Source organism: Melitaea cinxia, chromosome 12 (genome assembly GCF_905220565.1).
Source record: "Melitaea cinxia chromosome 12, ilMelCinx1.1, whole genome shotgun sequence".
In the NCBI taxonomy this organism is placed as follows: domain Eukaryota; kingdom Metazoa; phylum Arthropoda; class Insecta; order Lepidoptera; family Nymphalidae; genus Melitaea; species Melitaea cinxia.
The window spans coordinates 16,576,326-16,598,435 of NC_059405.1; the positions used below are offsets into that span (position 1 = coordinate 16,576,326).

A 22,110-nucleotide genomic window follows, 5' to 3' on the forward strand; every position below is an offset into this window, starting at 1 on the left:
GCCGTGTTGCTATACGTAAATCGGAATTCTTTCTTCTCATTAATGATAAAACGGATATAGCATACTTTTATACCAAAAATCGTTTTAAAGTTATTGATAAAGTGTGTTCAACAAAGAACAACACGGAGGGGAGTAGCCATAGCGTTTTTTACCAATACAACACTGACTGTCGTTTTTTGCGGGGGGAAATCACACACACGCACACTATCTAATTCCCCACACAAAAATAATCGTGTTACTACGAAACTCTCACATACTAAATTAAAAACACACATTTTTCACACACACGTAGATACATTCTGTGTTATTACATGTCACAACTACACTGAAAAGTTGCCTACAGTCGTGGTTGTAACAACTGTCGATCCGCATTATCGATAAATCGTTTCTAGGGAAATTACGTTTTGAAAGTGATAGAATGGTAAGGTGTTATTATAAAGATGGACTTTATTTATTATGTACTACAATAATTATCAAGTCAAAAATAAACTAAATGTTTGTATCATTTTAAAAACTAGTGAGAGTTGTATCCCCCATCTCCTTTCTTCTATCGGACTTCCAGACGTACTGCGGGCTTTCAGCCCTACCTGATTGATATGCCGTTCATACGTACAAAGCGCTTTGAATCATCTTCTTTAATGCGCACGGCCAAGGAGTGGAAATCCCTGCCGGCGTCTGTATTTCCGAGTTCATACAACCCAAACATGCTTAAAGCGCGAGTGAACAGGCTTCTTCTGGGCTCCATCTTCGACCTCGTCTCTGCTCTAGAGCTAGACTGGGGTCAAGAGTAAGCCCATTATATAATAATAATTAAAAAAAACGAGTCGTTTCGCTCCTTCAACTTAAAATGAAATGTTTCGAGTCACATGGTTCTATTTTGAATTCTTTTTACTAAAAAAAAAGTTTATGGATTCGTTTAATTACGTTTGCACAGACTCTCTATAAGCATTAGAAAGCTAGATTATTCCTGAGTATCAAAGATGAAATACGGGGTTCGATTCCCTCTCATAGTTGATTTTTGTATTTGCTGAAAATAGATTAATTTATACAATTTATCAGCGGGAGTTAAAAAGCCGGTCAAGTAAAATATATATCACACTTTATCTGTCAGTGAAAAGGGTCTAGTAAGAGCCATATCATAGGAGCAACCCTGCACTATAAAAATGTATTTAGTGCCAAATTTCTTCAAATAAGATGTCCATCACTATTCTCCGAGAGTTATAAATGAACTGACTACAGTATTTTCGCGAATGATGAATTAGTAACAGGAATACATATCTTTTCCTACTTTGTTAATATAGCCAATCTCGGTTGAGCCAATCCTTTTTTTTTCACGGCTGTAGTTCTGTAAAAATATTACAATGCAATACGTGCATATGCATTATGTGATTACCACTGCGGCGACGTTTCGTGGTGCGACTCTGAATTGCTTCACGTGGAACGACTCTTAGTGCTATTTTTCTAATTGGTAGGTATTGTATAGAAAGATCGAAACCATTAACCAACACTTCTTTGTTACTGATTTGGGGGTACTTAAGTAAAAACGAAGTTTAATTGAAACAATAATTCGGAACAATAAATAATTTAATAAGTAATATACTTCAAAAAATATTCTTTTTACAACCATTCACCGAGCAAGATGTTCGAGTGCTATATTTTACGGGTAATACAGTATATCCATAGGATATGTGCACAATATGACACTTTATAAACAATATAACAATGAGGTTATCATAACAACATCCTAGAATTAAAGTCAATTACTTATATCTTATACATATTATCAGTACAATGCTCGTATTAAGTTCATGAATTGACAGATTTTGTTGTTGAAATCGACATGATAAGTAGCACATTTTATAATAATTTATTAACTGATGTTTGTATTAAATCCAAAATAAAGTACAAAATTTTACATTTGACATAATTTACTGGTTCTTTAAGAGAGCTGCATCATAAAACTAACACTAACATCATTTTATTATTTTCAAGTATCAAACTGAGTTACTACTAAGCATAATAGTAATTGACGGTTACAATATTAACACATCTTTAACCCCTCCCCCTTTTAACTAGGTTTTTAATTTCCTTGATCATTTTTTTATACAACTAGGTCGGCAAGTAGCGTACGGCTCACCTGATGGTAAGCAATTACCGTAGCTTATATACGTCTGCAGTATTGTCAAAAAATTAGCGAATGGACAATCAATTCATGATATAATAATTTGACTAATTCACTTAAGATATATTTAAAATATAAATTGAATAAGTAATTTACTTTATCACTAGGATAGGTTAGGTTTTAAGGTTTATATGTTTGTAAGAATTCTACGCAGCGGATTTTTTAGTTTTTTCAATATTCAGCCAGTCCCGCGGTTCTTTAAGTACTTTCATAAGTTTTTCTTCGGGCGAGTTCGCCTTGGGCTCGTGCATGTATTCCCATTTCTGTGAAAAACAATGGTTTAAATATAATTTAAAATAAATTATTTATAACTAAATTAAAAAATATATTATTTATAACTAAATTTTTAATTTTAAATCATAGTTTTTTTTATTGTTATTATTAACGAGTGATAATAATTGTGTTTCGATTACAGTATCATATAATATTTTTCCCTTTTTTATAGAAAAAATTATAAGCTTGCAACACTGAACAATATAGAATGAGGTTTTGAGTTGCAAAGAATCATTTATTTAAAAACAAAAAAATGTAAACGAAATTAATAAATTGCTTTTATTCTTGTATTAATAAATTAAAGTTAATGTGAAGCTAACATTAATACAGAATATAATTTCCTCTGAGAAGAAATGGCATCAAGTGTCGACACAAAATTTCGATCTCTCCAAATAAAAATAATTTGGTTTAGTACAAAACTATCAATCAATAAAATGTATAATTATTTAGTCGTCATTAAATATACATATATAGGTTGCTCGACTCCTGCGTTTCTACATATGGGGGGTTCGGTAGGTATAATGGATCGAAAGCCACGTGAAAAAAAAAATTCCAGCCGTTTTTAAATTTTACTATGTCTTACGAGCTCTCTGGCAACGTACTTCGGTATAACCGTCCAATACTATTTTTCTTAGCCCTTAAAACGTCTATAAAATGATATATTAATCTAACTAACTGTCGCATACAACTAAAGATTCCAGAATGGGTGGGGGAAAGGCTCCAAGGAAATCTCACCAAGTCTCATTGAAACCGAGGGAGGATAATCGAAAATCTCACCTCAACTTCAAAAAATATAAAATATGACTGATATTTCAAAAAAATTTTTTTGTGTGTTCATTTTGCTCGCTAAAATAAATTTCATGGCTATGAAAATAATTTAGTTTTTACTTTGAATTTTATTTACTTTAAATAAAATAACTATAGTACAGTTTATTATTTCCCGCCAATCTCTATTGTATTCAGCGTCAATCTCACGTAAGGAATCTGAACTGATCAAAAAAGCTCATGTAATTAATGAATACGCGCTCACGTAAGGTATCATCAACGAGTCTATCAAACTAGCTCGTCCATTTAAGCAAAGTAAAATTGAAAAATAGGTCAGGAATATTTCTTTCATATGAAACGAAATTTATTACACCTACAGAACCCTTTAAGAGTAAAACGGAACGCAGTTAAGAGTCGAACACCTTCTAAACCTGTATCCGTGAAGTTGAATAACGTGATGATACTTACAGCATTTAACGGCAAGGACATTAGTATGGACTCATATCTGGCCTCCGGGGTGTGTAGGCCGAATTTAGTTCCTCGGTCATAGATCAGGTTGAACTCAACGTATCTGCCTCGCCGGAGTAGTTGCCACTGTCTCTCGTGGTACCCGTAGCCGTCGTCCTTGTGTTTTTTTACTGAAATTACAATATTATTGATATGCATAAATATTTTTGAACTAAAACTTTTTTACGTATGCTTGATTTGGGGAGTGAGCTGGTGAATGCGTGATGAGAGCGTTACGAAAAGTGTGATCAGGCGCGGTGAACGGAAGTTGAGAAAGAGATATAAGTTAGTGAAGATAGAGAGAGAGTTGCGTTTCGTAAGTTTTACTTCAGTCGTGTGGTCTAAAGCACACTCGCTTTTTTTTTAATATTAAGCGATTTTTATATGCAAAAATGTACCGGATTTTTTTAAAATAATTTTTAACCAACTTAAACGAAGAAGATTCTATATCCGATTTTTTTAATGTGTGTTACTTTATAATTTTTTACTGAGTGTACCGATTTTGATGACTCTTTTTTTAACCCAAAATTGGTGCTTTTCATGTGGTCCGGTTTAAGTTTGATTTGACTGGTCTATCAACGTAGTAATCTAAGTTGTATTACTCGACGATATCATGCGAGATATAACTAATTTTGAACTGAAACACAGTTTATATATTATTTTCAAAAGAGTTACTGCGGAGTTTCTTGTCGATTCTTCTCTGCAGAATCTGCATTCCGAATTGGTGGTAGCTTTACTTCTACAAATATAATAATTTATTTTTCAAGTTTTAATTTGTAACATGACGATTCGAAAGTGCTCATGGGGACTATTTGAATAAAGTTATTTTGATTTAATGCGAGCAATCAAAATTATTAGAATATTGGCTGGTCATCCTTAACACAGATTATACTAATAATCCATGCAGAATGTTCAGTTTGAACTCAATCTTTTTTTGCAATTAAGCCCTTAGCTTAAGTAAATTTCTGTGATTGATACCATTTGTTAAACATGTACATTGAAATAAAGCTTATTATTAATATAATATAATACAATATTTACCAATAGGTATGTAGCTCGGTATAACCGCCTCAGCGCAAGATGTCACAAAGTTAAAGGCACTCTGTTGGTCCGGGGTGTCGATGTCATCAAAGAATATCCCCCCCACACCCCGTCTCTCCCCTCGGTGGGTGATCGTGAAGTAGTCATCGCACCATTTCTTGAATCTAAGAAATATTTATTAAATAAACTACGTATTAATGAGACCTTTTGTTTTATTAAAATATTTAATTTAAATATTTGTCGTTTTGTTTTATTAGTCAGTTGAGTGTGTCATTGCTTTAGTCAAAACGAGATCCATAATAACTACAATTATCTGTATTAATATTTTTATTTATTATATTTATACTAGCTGACCATGCAAACGTTGTTTTGCCATATATGTTATTACCTCTCTTAATCCCCCCCCCCCTATAACTTTGGGGTATGAAAAATAGATGTTGGTCGATTCTCAGACCTATCCGATATATGCACTCGAAATTTCATAAAAGTCAGTCCAGCCGTCTCAGAGGAGTATTTTAACTAACATTGTGACACGTTAATTGTATATTATGGTTATTTTATATTATCTCTTGTTATATGGAAAATAACTGGTGAAATAAGAAATATTTTTTCTCCAAATACCTTCAAAATTTGATATAATTAGTAAATTATATCAACAAAAGTTTTTTAAGCTTAACTTACAAACAGTAGGATAAAAGTTTTTTTTAAGCTTAACTTTTTAATAATGGTTATATCTGATCAATAGTTCACCTCTCGTAGTAGGTAGGATCGTGGGCATCACAGGCGTGTTTAAGTGTCAGGTGGAAGTGGTAGGCGTCCTCTTCGTTCAGGTAGTAGGGCGTGAGGTCAGTTCCACCTCCGAACCACCAGTGCACCTCTAGGGTCAAAAACAAAATTTAGGGACTTCGACAAACACTTTTTTTGGAAAAAAGTTTCGAAAAACAGGAAAAATTAATGAGAAAAGTATTTTAAGGGCATTAGAAACCCGTAACTATTCGGTTTTTTTTGCTTATTTTCTTTCAAAGTTTCATATTACAAAGAAAATCTTTGACAGGAGACGACACCATGCTATTTTTAATATGTACGATTTTATTGTCATCCAACTCACTATACGCCACGGCGCCACGGTTCGCTTAAACCGAATATAAAATCATCATATCGAAAATTTCGATCTAGCGGGTACATCGTTCCATAGCTTAATTGGCTAGAGCGCCGACACGGTCAGTCGGAGGCGCAGGTTCGATCCCCGCTGGAACGGTCAATTTTTGATATGATATTCAAAAATGCACAGATATTTAAAACCAAGACTTTTGTACAGACTAAAACTTTATATTTTTTAATTGTTATATAATATTTGAAGCAAAAAAATCACAAAAAATAGTAATTAACGTTAAATTATACAAAAAAAGTGCGTGCGTACAAAGTACACATGTCCGAAGTGTAACTTCTTTGGTAAACTAATTTCTAAGTCTCGTTTATATTATTAGCGCCATTGACAAAAACGTTGCCGTTTCATCCGTAAAAAAATTATCCTCAAGCGTCTAAAGAAGTTTAACTTCTAAAAAAAAATCGTCACAATTAATGAGAATAATCGACTATTGCACTAAAAATTACAACTTTCACGAGCTTCAAGAGTCTTACCCGCACGTATGTCTTACCATTTTTGTCCTTAACTTCGAAGTAGCGGTAGTTGAAGTGTATGGTGGGCACCATGGGGTTGCGCGGGTGTATGACGGCACTGACGCCCGCCGCGAAGAACGGCAACTCTTTGCTCTCGAAGTTTTTACCTCTAATGTAGAAGATACTCCATTTTAATTATAAGTTGAGGCAGTTCCAGTTAAGTAAGGGGAACCTCGCGTTTTTTTTTTTTTTTTATAAAACTAAATCGGGAAACAAGCGTACGCCTCACCAGATGTCATGCGATTACCATAGCTTATAGACGCCTACAAACCAGAAGCATCACAAGTGCGTTGTTGACCCTACCTCCAATACCCCGGGAGTTCTGGTCAATCAACTTGTATAAAAAAAGCATACTAAAGCATATTATTCATTTCAAGATTATATTAAAAGTCAGAATGTCCTACTCTACCTGCTCTTCATTTGCTGCACGGCGGGGGGTGGTAGCTTCCCCGACACTACAGATATATTGACACCCGCCTTCTCGAACACCCGTCCATCTTGCAGTACACAGGTGATGCCACCGCCCCCCTCTTTACGCGTCCAGCGGTCCACTTTGAATTTCGCTTCCTGAGTAATTTTAGTAATTCTTTTATATATTTCGATTTAGTAAATTATTAAAATAACGCATTCAGCCTGTAAGATCCCACTGCTGGGCATAAGCCTCTTTCTCCATGGAGGAGAAGGATTGGAGCTTAATTCATCACGCTGCTCCACTACAGGTTGGCAGATGTGTCCCTTACTATGAGTCATTATCACTTTAGCCTATCGCAGTCCGCGGCGCCTAAACACTGACGGTCGTGGGTTCAATGCCCGCTCGGAGTTGATATTTGTATATAAGTAAGATATGTGTATAGTGCCGGATTAAGGTAACTTGATGCCCTAAGCAATTGCTTAAATAGCTTTTAGGCTAATCCAGGACTGCTTGTGGGTATCCCTAGCGTGCCTCGTTAAGCTGTCGGTCCCAGTTGTTATTATGTACACCTGACAGCGATTGTTACTCATAGTAGGGATATATTCGCCAACCCGCATTGGAGCAATGTGGTGGATTAGGATCTGATCCTTCTCCTACATGGGGAAAGAGGCCTATGCCCAGGAGTGGGATATTATAGGCTGAAGCAATAAACTTTTAATACTATTAATATTCAGAGCCGTACCGGTGATGGTAAAAATATGTCGTTGTCAAAGTCATAATCGTCTGCAGTTTTCTCATCTTCCCATGCCTACAAAATAAAATTCTGTAATAAACTCTCTATTAACAATATCTTTTTTTTTAAATTCTATGGTTACCTATCAGATACCCTTGTGAAAAGGCATACACCATGGTGAGATAACAAGCTTTGACTTACGACTTCGGGTATGGAGCTTGTTTGTCACTTATTTACAAACTCAAAACTCATTTAAAACTTGAAAATATAGAGACTAAATATGTCTGATATAAATAAAATACAGTAGATTAGAAAAATTATGTATCATCATAAAAATATTATAATTTTTCTAGGTGACCACAGGCAGTCCTTGTGGGTCTCGCCACTGTGCCTCGGAGAGCACGTTAAGCCGTCGGTCCCGGTTGTTATCATGTACACCTGATAGCGATCGTTACTCATAGTAGGGAATATATCCGCCAACCCGCATTGGAGCAGCGTGGTGGATTAAGCTCTGATCCTTCTCCTACATGGGGAAAGAGGCCTATGCCCAGTAGTGGGATATTACAGGCTGAAGTGTAGGTGACCACACAAATAAATCTATACTTTGTGTATTTTTTTAATAACTTTTAAAACAGGAGGAGGACAAGAGGCCAACCAACTGTACGAATATATTTCTGAAGGTATACTTCTTTTGCGTTGGGAAAAATGATGAAAGTAAATTTTTACAATGCGAGCGCACACCGTCACAAAAAAAAACAACACCTTGAAGTTAGCTAGTCAATGAAGAAGAAGTTAGCAACGTGAAGTTAGCTAGCCAATGAAGTATAACTTCTTAATTGCGTACATAAGTACACACACACCTTTTTTTTCATAGTTATTTCCACATAACTTTTTAGTGTGTGAGTGTCGAGTCGTTTTTTTATATAGTCCCTAATGATACATATTTACTAGAATTTGCCAGTCCAAGTTGATGATGTTCTTATTACAACACTACTTACAATACTACCACATTGTAAATTGAAGTCTGTTTTTTTATTTGAGGATAAACACAATAATATAATTAAAATTTGAACCTCATCTTCCTCTTTCTCCAAAGCTCTACAGAATTCAGCTTGTATCCTCATGATGAGCAGTTCCATCTGCGTCTTCATATCATCCTGGTTCTTCTGAAGCTGGCTCACTGGTGTAATAGGATCTGCCATGTAGTTCTTGAGCTGCATTATCTCTTTCATCTCGGCCTTATTCTTTTTGAATTCATTGTATGCTACATAGCCTGCCCCCAATATTGTAGCACAGTAGAATCTACAATTAAAAGTGTTTATTTAAAACATTTTGACTCAATCTAATATATAAAAATCTCATGTCATGGTGTTTGTATTTGCACTAATCCAAAATCGACTATTAGGTTAGTATGAATCTAATTTTCTTTTGAAGTTTATGCATTTAATATTTTTCAAGACAGGACAAAGTCTGTTGGACCAGCTAGTAATTTATCATTTAGATACTCAAAACACATAATTAAATTAAAATAATTAAAATTAAACACCTTAAAAACAAACACTCATTACTTTATTTTATAAAAAAAAAAAAAACTTGATAGTTTTCTTACAAGAAAGTTTTGTATATAATAATTTCACCTACATATTATACACATATATGTTTTACATTGTATTTTTATAGTCTATATGTCCTGGTTGCATGTGTCCAGCTGTCAGTCAAGGACCTTTAGTCATTAAGGAGGTTTAAAGTACGAGTTAAAATAACAATGAAATCACTCAAAGAATAATGTTTTACAAGCCTAATTTTTGTGTTAAGGAATGTTATTATCGCATATATTTTTGTTTACTTTCTAGTTAATCATTACTGTCAGTAACAAATTAATTTTTATGAAAATGTGTCTAATTTATTAATATTATTATAATTGCTTTATAATTCTTAGTGGAAAACTATAGGCGTTGTTGTATAATGTACACTATGACTTGTAATATGTAAAATAATTTGTTAATATGAAAGTACTTATTGGGAAGTTTCGAAATTCCATCGCCAGTTTATCTATCGTGATAAATAATACTTGACAGTTGATAAGCTTAAACTATACTTACTAAAACAATATCGAAATACTATATATTATATACTGTAATACTGTATATTTCAGTACTCCCAACATTTAGTAAAATTTTTGAAAAAATCATCCTCGGGCAAATGTTATCGCATTTTAATGCACACAATCTACTACATAAGAAACAGTTTGGTTTTACAAAAGGTCGCTCCACAACAGATGCTAGTGTTGAGCTAATTAAAAATATTTTTGAGGCATGGGAGAGGTCGCAGGATGCTCTTGGGATATTCTGTGACTTATCCAAGGCCTTTGATTGTGTGCACCATGAGACGTTGATCAGGAAACTGCATCATTATGGGATTAGAGATAAGGCACTCGACCTCCTGAATTCCTATTTGAATAATAGAATACAGAGGGTTGATATAAATGGTAAGAGATCTCCTGGGGCTCCTCTGGATATGGGGGTTCCACAGGGCTCTATCCTTGGCCCATTTCTCTTCCTTATTTACATAAATGATTTGCCATTTTTTGTACAGGACAAGCATGAGATAGTATTGTTCGCTGATGACACTTCACTTATTTTTAAGGTGAAACGTAATTTACTTATATACGACGATGTAAACGATGCTCTCTCAAAGGTTGTCTACTGGTTTGATTCAAATAATTTATTATTAAATAAAAAAAAAACAAAATTAATAAAATTCACGACACCTAATGTTAAACTTGTTGATAATGGTGTAGAATTGGGAGGAGAGATGTTAAAACCGGTGGAGTCCACTAAATTCCTAGGCATCACTATAGATTCGAAATTGCGGTGGGATCTTCATATTGAGGGGATAGCGAATAGGCTCAGCTCTGCAGCGTTCGCGGTTAAAAAAATTAGACTTATTACTGACGTAGATACAGCTCGCGTAGTATATTTTAGTTATTTCCATAGCATTATGTCATATGGAATCTTATTATGGGGAAATGCAGCTACTGTCAATACTATTTTTGTCCTGCAGAAAAGAGCTATTCGTGCAATTTATAGTTTAGGCCCTAGAGTATCATTAAGAGATAAGTTTAAAGAAATAAAAATATTGACTGTTGCTTCTCAATATGTGTACGAAAATGTTATGTATGTTCATAAAAATATACACGAATTTCCCAGGAATTGCGACATGCATAGCATTAATACTAGGAACAAACATAAACTTGCAGTGCCTGTAACTCGCTTACGCCGAGTCAGTAATTCCTTTTATGGACAATGTATACGCTTATACAACAGGCTCCCAGAAAACGTTCAAAAAGCTTCTATTGCTAAATTTAAAAAAATTGTGAAAAAACGATTGTGTAGTAAAGGATATTATTCGATTAATGATTTTCTAGAAGACAGTACGCCTTGGGAATGATGTGATCGCTTCCAGGCTATTTCAACTTATAAAATTATTGTTCAATTCGATTTGCTTTGGGAAAAAAAAAAAAAAAAAAAACATTACTGTAAAAAAAAAAAAATATGATATTAGTCCCGCTGAGTTTCTTCCGCCAGTTCTTCTCAGGTCAGAGGCTTCTTCTTTCCGAACTGGTAGTAGACTCATGACGTTCAGTAAGAAATTGTAATAATTTTATGCTGAATAAAATATTTTGAATTTGAATTTGAATTTGAATTTGAATTTTGAATTTGAATTTGAATTTATAATATCCTACTCTATAACTGGAATGAAATCTGATAACTCTTGAACTCAAAACAAATTGACAAAACTCGTTTAATGAATGTTTACATCACCGGAATAGTACCTCATTACCTACTTGGGTATTGCAAAAGAAGAACTCCTTAAAGCAAAACTCACCTTAGCGGCCGATCTCTCATCTTTTTATAGCTCCCCACGTAGCTTAATGTTTTAAAACTTCTTATTGCCACTTTGAACGACATTTTCGCTTATTTTACTGTGAAATTCCAATAAGGAAGTTTAGTTTCTAGTTATATTTTGACAGTTCGGCAACACGCTCCTGTCGCGATGCGCAAGTGCCAGTATGACGTTAGTTTGACAAATGTGATAAATGCACTTTTGTTTTTGCGATGAGCGCCACCTGGCGACCACAGTACGAGGAGCCTATCAGCTGTGAAAATTTCGTCCGCAGACGTGCCTAGGAACCTGCATGCGCTATATGCGTTCATCTCTTTCCGTAGCACGTGCGGTGGGATCGATCGGCCTCGTCGCGCTCTTTCCGGCCAGTCGGCGACGGCCCTTGCGAATCGTGACAGTGTGTGTGGCGCGTGTCGGCCCGAGTGCGCGTGTGTCGCCGCTCCCCGGTATCGATCCGGCGGCAGACCGCATTGCCGTACATTCCGGAGGCGGTGCCTCGCCTAGTTCCCGTCGATTGTCGGCGTGGCGGGCGCGTGTCGGCGTCGGCGGCGCCCGGACGGCCCTGCGCAGTGGCGCGACATCAGCGCGCGAGAGACCGACCTCAGAGTTGCCAAAACCGGCTCGCTGTCCGCGGCGGACGGCTGTGATGTAGCCGGGGCCGGCGCGAGCGGCCTTCGGACAAAGGATCCGCGCGATACGTGATTCGCGATGAAGAAGTTCACTTTCAAGGGGGTGCTGGACGGGTTCCGCAGTTCCGTGCAGGCGGCGCCGCGCGGGACCGAGCAGGAGATCCAGGAGACGCTGCGTCCGGACCACTTTCAGATTAAAAAGGTAAGTGGCGCGCTGCGGGCCGAGTTTCCGCAGGCAGTGAGGCGTAGTGGGCAGGCCTGCGGTCCGCAGCTAGGCGGTGGTGGGGACCGGCACGGGTGGTGGCGTATTTTTCTAACGCTCGTCGCAGATCGTTCGCCTCCGACTCGCGTGCTCCGTGTTGTGTAAACTACGGTCCGTTGACACGACTTCCTCACAAACCAAAACATTCGTCGTGTTTACTATCGCCACGCCAATATTTTTATCGTCGTACTGCGATACAATCGAGTAGGACTATTCGTTTCGCCAGTGAGGAGTGATAAAACGTAGTTCCGTTCTATCAGGCTGACGTCAGCATGCCCTTGGCCATGTCATCTATTAGCGCAGTAAACATAATCTGCTTAACTCGCCCATCGGTAGTAAGAGGCGAGTACGCTCGCTCGCCTATTTCTAATGTTTCATGTGAATCAAGAGCTGAGTCCGTCGATACGTATAGCCGAGGCCTTGTAGGTGGCAGAATTGCGTTGATATTGAACCGATAAAAGATAAGATAAAAGCTGCACTCGATATACGAAAACCCTTTTCTGAATCACAATTTTTTTTTTCTAATATATAATCGTTTGAACTTTATATAAAATTAGCAAAAGTTTTCTGGTTTGCTGACAATGTTTTAAATAAAAAAAAAGGGTTTAATCAGATAAACTTTGTCAAAATATAAGTGACAACAATGAACTTTTTGACTTTGACTTTGAAATTACTATAATAATTAGTATAAAGTATTTTCTTCCCATACAGAGTAATTAGTTAGCGCGAGCATAACCTAAGTAATTAGGTTGTCTCTAAAATCCATTAGATGAAGTAGGTCAAGGTTTCTGTTGAAAAATTGCTTCACGAAGGGTTGACAGAGCCAGTTGCAAATATTGTCATGAATTTTTGTATAAGACAGGTATTCTAAGAAGGCTGTATATAATAAAAAGTATATTGAACCTTCTTAATATCTTTTTTCTATTATCTATCTGTGGATATTAAATTGTTTACCCTATTGTACCATTCCCTTTGTAGAGAAAATTTTTCGTTCAGAAAGTACGGTAGATCGTTTGATGTTAACAAGAAAAGGTTTCACGAACTTGTCCCAATATTTACCCGCTTAATTAGATAAAGAAACCAATTTAAGTGAATTTAGGAAAAATAGTCTTTGCAGGACAGACAATGGAAGCTTCAAAATTTAATTATATTGGATTGTTTACCAACTAATTATTAAAATAAATGGAAATATTTGGTCGTTCCAAGCAAAGACATTAATTTATAAAGCCCGCGTTTTTTTAATATTATGGCATTTTTTTAAATTCCATTTTAATTAAGGGACATAGACATAGGACATAGATTTATGCGTTATTTATAATCACGATTTACATTCATTCGAAATACAAAAATGGTTGTTTACGACGAAAAAAACTATACTCTGACCTTTTGCTATGTTGTAATCGAATTTGTAGGTCAATAGCGTAGTTAAAATACCGTTTAAAAATTCTTTCCAGTTAAAATAATTAAACTATTATTTCGATTTTAAATATATGTTATTGTATAAATAAGTGATTTTTAAATTTATTACTAGCTACTGCCCGCGACTTCGTCCGCGTTGAATAGTTAATTGAAGAAAACATTCTTCATTGATGCTTCGCTCCTATTGATCTCAGCGTAATGATATATAGCCTTAGCCTTTCTCGATAAATGGGCTATCTGACACTGAAAGAATTTTTCAAATCGGACCAGTAGTTCCTGAGATTAGCGCGTTCAAACAAACAAACAAACTCTTTAACTTTATATAATATTAGTATAGATTATAAGTACAACTAAGATGTACGGTGTACAACTTTTGCGTTTTCGGTTGCAGACAAAATTAAAAAAAAAAGATATTTAATTTTGTATTAATATTTTGTATTGAAAATTATTAACACAAACATCAAAACAACAGTGACCTTATCACAATCGGCTCACACTGGGAAGTAGTTATGACGATAGTAAAAATAACTTAACAAATAAATCGTTAAATATTTACATTTGTTTGTTTTCTGACAATAACGTTCATAATTGTATTTCGTGTATTGTGCTTGTGGGTATTTTTGTACATGGCGACCAATTAATGATCATCATTTTTATTTATATAGGTACATTCAATAAAATTGTAACTGACTGAAAAACCAAAAGGCTCTTAATATTTTTTTATTATATTTTGTCTGCTTGTTAATAAAACGACGATGATGATTCAGCCTGTAACATCCCGCTGCTGAGCATAAGGCTCTTTCACCGCGTAGGAGAAGGAGTGGAGCTTAATCCACGTTATTATTGTATCACGCAAATTCAGGTTCAAAAAGTTGTATGCGATTAGAAAAGTTAGGATCCGAGAGTTTTAATTGAAAATCTGATAATACATATATGTTCCGTATTAAGTCATTGCCGATGTCGTTAATATGGACTGCCTTGTCATAAGCTGTCCTGTCTGACGAACTGTCAAACTCTTTTTTGTAAATTTCAGGTTTTTGGCTCAATTTTTTTTTGAATTTTATTCTATAGGAACACTATACTTATAGGATTAGAAGACTTAAAAAAAAAAAAAAACGATAGAATTGATTCAGCCGTTCTCATGTTCAGCGCTTGGCAACACATTTAGCCACACACCGTTATTATTATAGATATAGAAACCAGATTCACACATGTTTAATTCTCATTTCCACTCATACAAAGTTGACGGTGAAAGCTAGGTTGTTAGTGCAGCACTGACCGCCCCAATTAGTAATTTGCGTGTACGGCCGAACTCCCATTTGAACCAGATTAACTGTACATTTGGAAATAATTCAGAGTATTTTTGTGTAAAGCTAAAAACGCGAATCCACCTTAATACTCGTTTTAGTGCATTCGTGTTATAGCATCATCTCATATTACTTGAAAGGCCAGGCCAATAAGGTCATATCTAAATAAAATTAATTTTTAAAAATCACTCAGTAGATGCTTACTTATTAGCGCTTTTAAAAAAGCGATCTTTGCTTTGTGGAAAGTCGCTTGCCCTGCAAACTGTCCTGGCAACCCTCGACACAATAAAGGGTACAGGAAAACCACGGGCCACTTGGTGGACAACCATTGCCAAAGATCTGGCGCGGGTAAACTTAGACGTAGGGACCAACCCAAGATCGTCTGACTTGGCGCCGGAATACGAGTAGGGCCGAGAAGTTATGTTCCTATGTACATTTCGATGATACAATTTTGAATCTAGAAAATAAATAAGTAAAAGCGTAGAATCCTCTTTACTCGGTCCCGTCGTAAAACTCCTCCGTACGTGACAGTAAAACATTCTCTGATAATCTCGGGTAATCTTTATAAATCCTTTTTGATATACCGATAAATGGTTTTATACGTAATCGATTTAAAAAAAAACGGTTCTGTAGTCTTAGATTTTCCATATAAATGGTTTCTAAAAGGGTATTTGTTTCTTGCTTATTCTTTTCAAAAGAATTTACATTCCGAAATAGCGGTTCTTAGTCTCATATTAATTAAATAATAATTTACATGACTCTATAAATGAAGGCTTGAAATTGCTTTTCAAGCCAACTTGAATAAAGAATTCTTTTGATTTCACAAATAATGTTAATTTATGAATTGTCGTTTTAAAAATTCTCAAATATTTTGTCTGAGTCGTTGAGTTTGCTTGAGTCGCATTTTGGCGGAAAGAAAAACAAAGGAAGTGGCGGTAAACTGTTTTTACTTTTTAATTTAATTTTTAAAATGTCATCTTTTCATGGTATCAAAACCAGCCAGTTACAAACGACACAACCAAAAACATTGTATTGCAACTTTTTACTAGTAATAACGAAAAGACTTTTTCCCCGACCTATTTGTTACGTTATAAACAGTAGACATCATATATTTTGTATTGTATTTATTCAATAGTTCATAGATGTGTAACAGTTGGCACTGAATTGAAAATGTAAGGTTAACGCCCCTCGCCAAAGTCTTAAGGTTTAGGTGAGAGAGAAAACAAATACTACAATACAAACGATAATACAATACGCAATGAAAAAGGCTGTTGAGAGGCTGTGAGGTTTCTCAGTTAAACATAATTTATTTTAAAAATAACTCGATAGTAAAATAACGCATTAGTATGTAACGCGTAAAATAATAACTTTCGCCATACCACTATGAATTTTCGAACTCGGCCTTCGATATTATTTGAAATAATCGCAACTAGCATGTGTTGTGTCAATTTAAAAATAAAAGTATATTATTTTAGTTATTAATCTTTGAGTATTAAAAAGTAACACAAGAAATAAGAAATAGTAACAAGATAACCATTCTAGTTTCCACTGATATCTAACACAAACAAGAAGAAAAATTGAGAAAATATTTAATATAAATTTGGAAGAATATAAAAAATATTATAAGAAATATATCATTTATGTTTGTTATTAATTTTACCAAAAATAGTTTAATTTATTTTCTAACTACTTACAATTATTATAGATAATGTAAAATTGTTAATTGTTTGGATAAAACAATTAGGCCTTCACTTTTCTATGTATGCGAAAAAAAAAAAATTGGGCGCAAATGCGCGCGTGCTACGTGACATTTTTGTTGTTTCTGAGACGATTTTAGACATTTTTTTATTATTTTATTACATAATTGTGTTTGCTCGCAAACGAAAAAAACCGACTTCAATTACATCGACGAGTAATACAACGTAGGTCGACGAAAAAAGCGTCAAGTAAACACGCAATATTAGATATAACTCGAAAAGTAGTTGTTAGATCTCGAATAAATTTAAATGGGACCAATTGACACACACCACCTTTCGATTAAAACAAAATTTGTCGAAACCGGTCCACCCGGTCAAAAGTTCTGATGTAACATACATAAAAAAAAAACAGTCGAATTGAGAACCTCCTCCTTTTTTGGAAGTCGGTTAAAAAGAACATATAAAGAGTGCTATAAAAGAAGGAACATTTATGATTGAATATCTTTTTTTTATTAAATCAATAATTGTAAAAGTATTGGATTCTTTTATAATTACGTCATAATCGTGTTGAATGTGCGATATGTTAACATTTCATAAGACACGTTCATTGTTCTTCACATTTATGTAAATAAATACTACAATTAAATAACAAACGGACATTTACGGTTTACGGTAACAATCTAAAGATCCTTTGTATTAAAAATGTCACACCACTTGCCGTTTACTTTTATAATCTACATATAAATAATGAAACAAAATTTGTTTTGTTATGTTCATTATTGTCAAAACAAAGTTTTACGAAAAAAAGGGGGTAAGATTGTCGCCTGTTCAGCTAATATACAATAAATACACCCAGTCTCCAAACGGGAATTGTTCCCACAACTCTGAGCGGAAGACAGTTACTGCTAACTGCGCCAACGTGTCAGTATATCATATACATATGAGGTATATGTGTCTATTTACTGGCGATAACTTTAAAATAAATATTAAAAACCTTGCGTTACGATAAAAGCTATTTCCTGTTATGGTTCAAGCTGAATAAACTGGTGAACATAACCAGCGATTCCGATGTTCTTATTACGACATAGTGTTGTCAAGTCGTAACTTTCTTTGAAAACGACCCATTCTATACTCGTAACTGTGCTAAAAGTCATATAATGTATAAATTTGTGTCTAACACAGAGATATTTTCTCATATTCCTGTTTAACCTTATAACAGCTCGTCTGGGGAAGTAACTCAGCCTTACAGAAGGTTAGGACAGCAAAATAATACTGGACAACTAGTGCGTTTGTGATTTTTTTTCGTTTGCCTACGTTGTAGTACTTGTCGATGTAATTGAAGTCGGTTTTTTTTTCGTTTCCGAGCAAACACAATTATATGTTATCATTTTGTTGTTTTATTTTAATGGTGTACAATAACAAATATACAATATAGAGTATTATTATTATAAAAAGAATAAAAAGATAACTTTAAATAAAATTTTAAAAGTAATAACTGAGGTACTCCTGGGGGAAATTAGGGATAGGGTCAGCAACGCGCTTGCGATGTTTCTGGTGTTACAGGCGCCTATAGGCTACGGTAATCGTTTACCATCAGGTGAGGTGTACGCTTGTTTGTCGACTGAGTTAGATAAAAAAAATAAAAATAACGATCAAATAGTGAGTTACATTTTTATATAAAGATAAATAAATTATATATATAATTTTATATGCTTAGTTACTTTTTTACAAAAGGAAAACGATCGTTTATACCAAGCTGATAAGCATTATCAAAATGTGTAGAGCTATTAGTTTAATAATTCATTTATTTGTAAACCAAATACTATTAAAGTTTTAATTAACTTTAATAGATTTGTATTCGTTTTATGTTTAATATTATAATGAGGAAGAATTTAATTTTTTGTTTGTTGGTAATGGATTTAAACTCAATAATCGACTGATGGTAAAAAGTTACTGCGGGATTTATTATCTATTGAATAAAGAAAAACCTACTTGAATAAAGATGTTTTTTTTTTTAAATTCCATAACCGGTTTTATGCTACGGTATAATCCTAGAGCCTAGAGCCTAAATCCTTTAAACCAAGCGAATCCACAGGCGGAAAGTTAGCTAGTTACAAATATAAATTTATTTTAAAATCTTCTCCTAAGAATGGCTGATGAAACTTTCTACTTTATGAACGTTCTGCCGAGCCCAGGTGGCTTCTACTGTCTTTTGGCTATAAAATTTGAAAGTTTTGAGGCAATGACGTTATAGTAATTGGGAAATGAAATTCATTTTTTTTTCTTAATTGAAAACTCGAAATGGTACTCGAATATATAATGATAAATTTCAAATCAAATACATATTTGTATCTATTAAAGGTATATAATTTAGAGCAACTAGATGTTAAGGAAAATTTTCTCAAAAACTTAATTTTATTTAATGGCAACTTTGAAATCGTCTACGGGATTTTATTATAAGTATACACGATTATTTCGCCATAGAAATGGGTGATGTTTACTTGTGTTAGTTGTAAATTTAATTGTAACATTTATACTGATTTTCTCTCTAACATTCATTCCATATATGGTCCCTCTTACAATATACATCCACCATCCTATCTTAAATTTACATTGTAAAATAATTATATATATGTCAAAATTTCATCCACCACCACCACTTCAGCCTATCGCAGTCCACTGCTGGACATAGGCCTCCACAAGTTCGCGCCAAAAATGGCGTGAACTCACGTGTGTTGCCCATGGTCACCACGCTGGGCAGGCGGGATGGTGACCGCAGGGCTGGCTTTGTCGCACCGAAGACGCTGCTGCCCGTCTTCGGCCTGTGTATTTCAAAGCCAGCAGTTGGATGGATATCCCGCCATCGGTCGGCTTTTTAAGTTCCAAGTTAGTGACACAAAATTTTATACTCAGTCATTACTGGTTCAGTTTGTGCGATAATATATCAGTCAGGAGATTGCTATTAACTTTAGTAAAATATTTTTAAATCATCCATTCTACGGACCACATAACAAGCCTTCAAACTCAGCCACATACCAGCTTTCAAACATTAAAAAAATTAATAAATCGGCAGACGTAGTAAAACATTAAAAGGATACACAAAACATAAAAATACAGTCGAATTGAGGACCTTCTCGTTATTTTGAAGTCGGTTAGCAAAAGAAAACGAACTCTCCATTTTTTTGCCTGTCGTTTAGAAGTCACACACATTTCGATAATATATTTTTATTCATACAGATAACTTGTGTAATTATATAGATAGATAATTATATAAATTCGAAACCAATCACATATTAATCCAACCCACATAAGTAATTCACGGAACGCTAGAGCTAATTTCGCAAGTGGCTAATATGATCTAGGTATCTCAAAGGGGCTTTAATAATGCAATCACAGTTGCTTATTGCGTTCTGTAACGCACAGATGCTCCCAAGTCTTCCGTGACACGAGGCTTTGTCCCAAATGTCAGATTACAAAATTTCCTTCAGAAAGTACCCGTGAATTGTTTCTTAATAAAATTACACAAATATTTTTCTATTCTACTAATATTATAATTACCGAAAATCTACGTAAGATTGCCGGTGTAGGCTGGATGAGGATTGCGGGAAACCGGGATGTCTGGTGCGAACTTGGGGAGGCCTATGTCCAGCTGTGGACTTCGACAGGCTGAGTGACTGATTGTATATTATAAATGAGAAACTTTGTGAAAATGGATGCATGCTTGTTACTGTTTCATTCAATAACTACTGGACCGATTTTAATGTGGTACGTAGATAGCTGGGGAACTAGAATAAATACACTCTTCATCCCGACAGTCTCACGGGATCGGAAATTACGCGGTTCGAACCGCATGGCGCAGCAAGTATACAATATAAATCAAAATGAATAGCTAAATATAAAACTGGAGAACGGCTAGAACAATTCGGTTTTTTTTTAAGATTGTATTATTTTTTCTGGGTTACCTCGGAACTTTTGACTGGGTAGGCCAATTTCGATGATTTTTTTTAATCGAAAGGTGTGTCATGTGATCCCATCTAAATTTAATTGAGATCTGCCAAGTACTTTTTGAGGTATAGCTAATAATGCGTATTTACTTGACTATTTTTTCTTGTACTTACATTGTAAACATGTTCGCAAACACAATTATTTTCTTAAGTTTTGTAATTTCTTGTAGTAAGCTCTAACAGGATGAATAATCACGAGAATAATCTAAAATTTTAAAATTCTTGTCAATAAGCTCGTTCCGACATGATGACTATTTTGACGATTTTGCCGACTTTATATATAATATAATAACAAAACCAACCCTACGTTTCCTCTTGCGTTTGTTGTTACTACTTCCCTTTCATGTGTGCCTGCCTATAAAGTTTCTCAATAAGCACAAGGTCACAATTTTGCGTAAAACGACTTCAAACTTTTTAGCTTTATTACGTTAGTTTTGACATATTAGTGTAATGTTATGACGTAGTTTTATATAAACGTCCTTTTACGCGCACTGCTGTTCTTACGTCTTGTAAACTTATTAACCGACTTTAAAAAAAGGAGGAGGTTACTCAATTCGACGGTATATATATATTTATGTATGTTCGGGGATAACTCCGTTGTTTATGAACCGATTTTGATAATTCTTTTTGTATTAGAAAGGAGATATCCCTTGAATGGTACCATGATAAGGAAACCAGGATCTGATGATGGGATCCCAGAGAAATCGAGGGAAACTCGAAAATCCGCATAACTTTTTACTGGATGTACTGATTTTGATGATTTTTAATTTAATCGAAAGTCGATATTTATCATGTGGTCACATTTAAATTTCATCAAGATCTGATTACAACTTTTGGAGTAATCCTTGATAATGCGTATCCACTTGACTATTACTTGTCGATATAATTGAAGTCTGTTTTTCTTCGTTTGCCTGCAAACACAATTATAGATTATCAAGTTAGTTTTCGAAGTTCGATTACCTTATAATTGACATTTTTTTCAGTTTTGTGATTGTTTGTTAAGATTTGTTTCTGAATATTATAACGCTAAGATCAATAGGAGCGAAGCCCTAATGAAGAATGTTTCAAATCGGGTTTTTTTTTAAAAACTAGTTAACGCGGTCGAAGTCGTGGGCAATAGCTGTCTATAATGTAGCTTTGTCATGTCCAATTCCGTACATTGGTTATTATAATTTTTTTCTAATATGTTTTTTTTTTTTTACTTTCCGGATTTATATACTTGTAAATACATTTGAACGAAACTGAACATAATTTGAATTCAACTTCGGATCACTTATTTTAAAACTGAATACG

General features: G+C 34.7%; 1 protein-coding gene across 1 annotated transcript; it reads right to left on the reverse strand.

Annotated features, from left to right (window-relative positions):
* Window positions 1-1,910: 1,910 nt before the first annotated feature.
* Window positions 1,911-11,661, reverse strand: LOC123658150 (oxygen-dependent coproporphyrinogen-III oxidase). Its single transcript, XM_045593590.1, has 8 exons — window positions 11,482-11,661; window positions 8,667-8,895; window positions 6,858-7,015; window positions 6,427-6,557; window positions 5,519-5,645; window positions 4,769-4,932; window positions 3,689-3,858; window positions 1,911-2,445 (listed from the first exon to the last, which is right to left on the reverse strand). Exons 1-8 carry the CDS (start codon window positions 11,562-11,564, stop codon window positions 2,329-2,331), a joined length of 1,179 nt encoding a protein of 392 aa, XP_045449546.1. The 5' UTR covers window positions 11,565-11,661; the 3' UTR covers window positions 1,911-2,328.
* Between the last annotated feature and the right edge of the window lie 10,449 nt (window positions 11,662-22,110).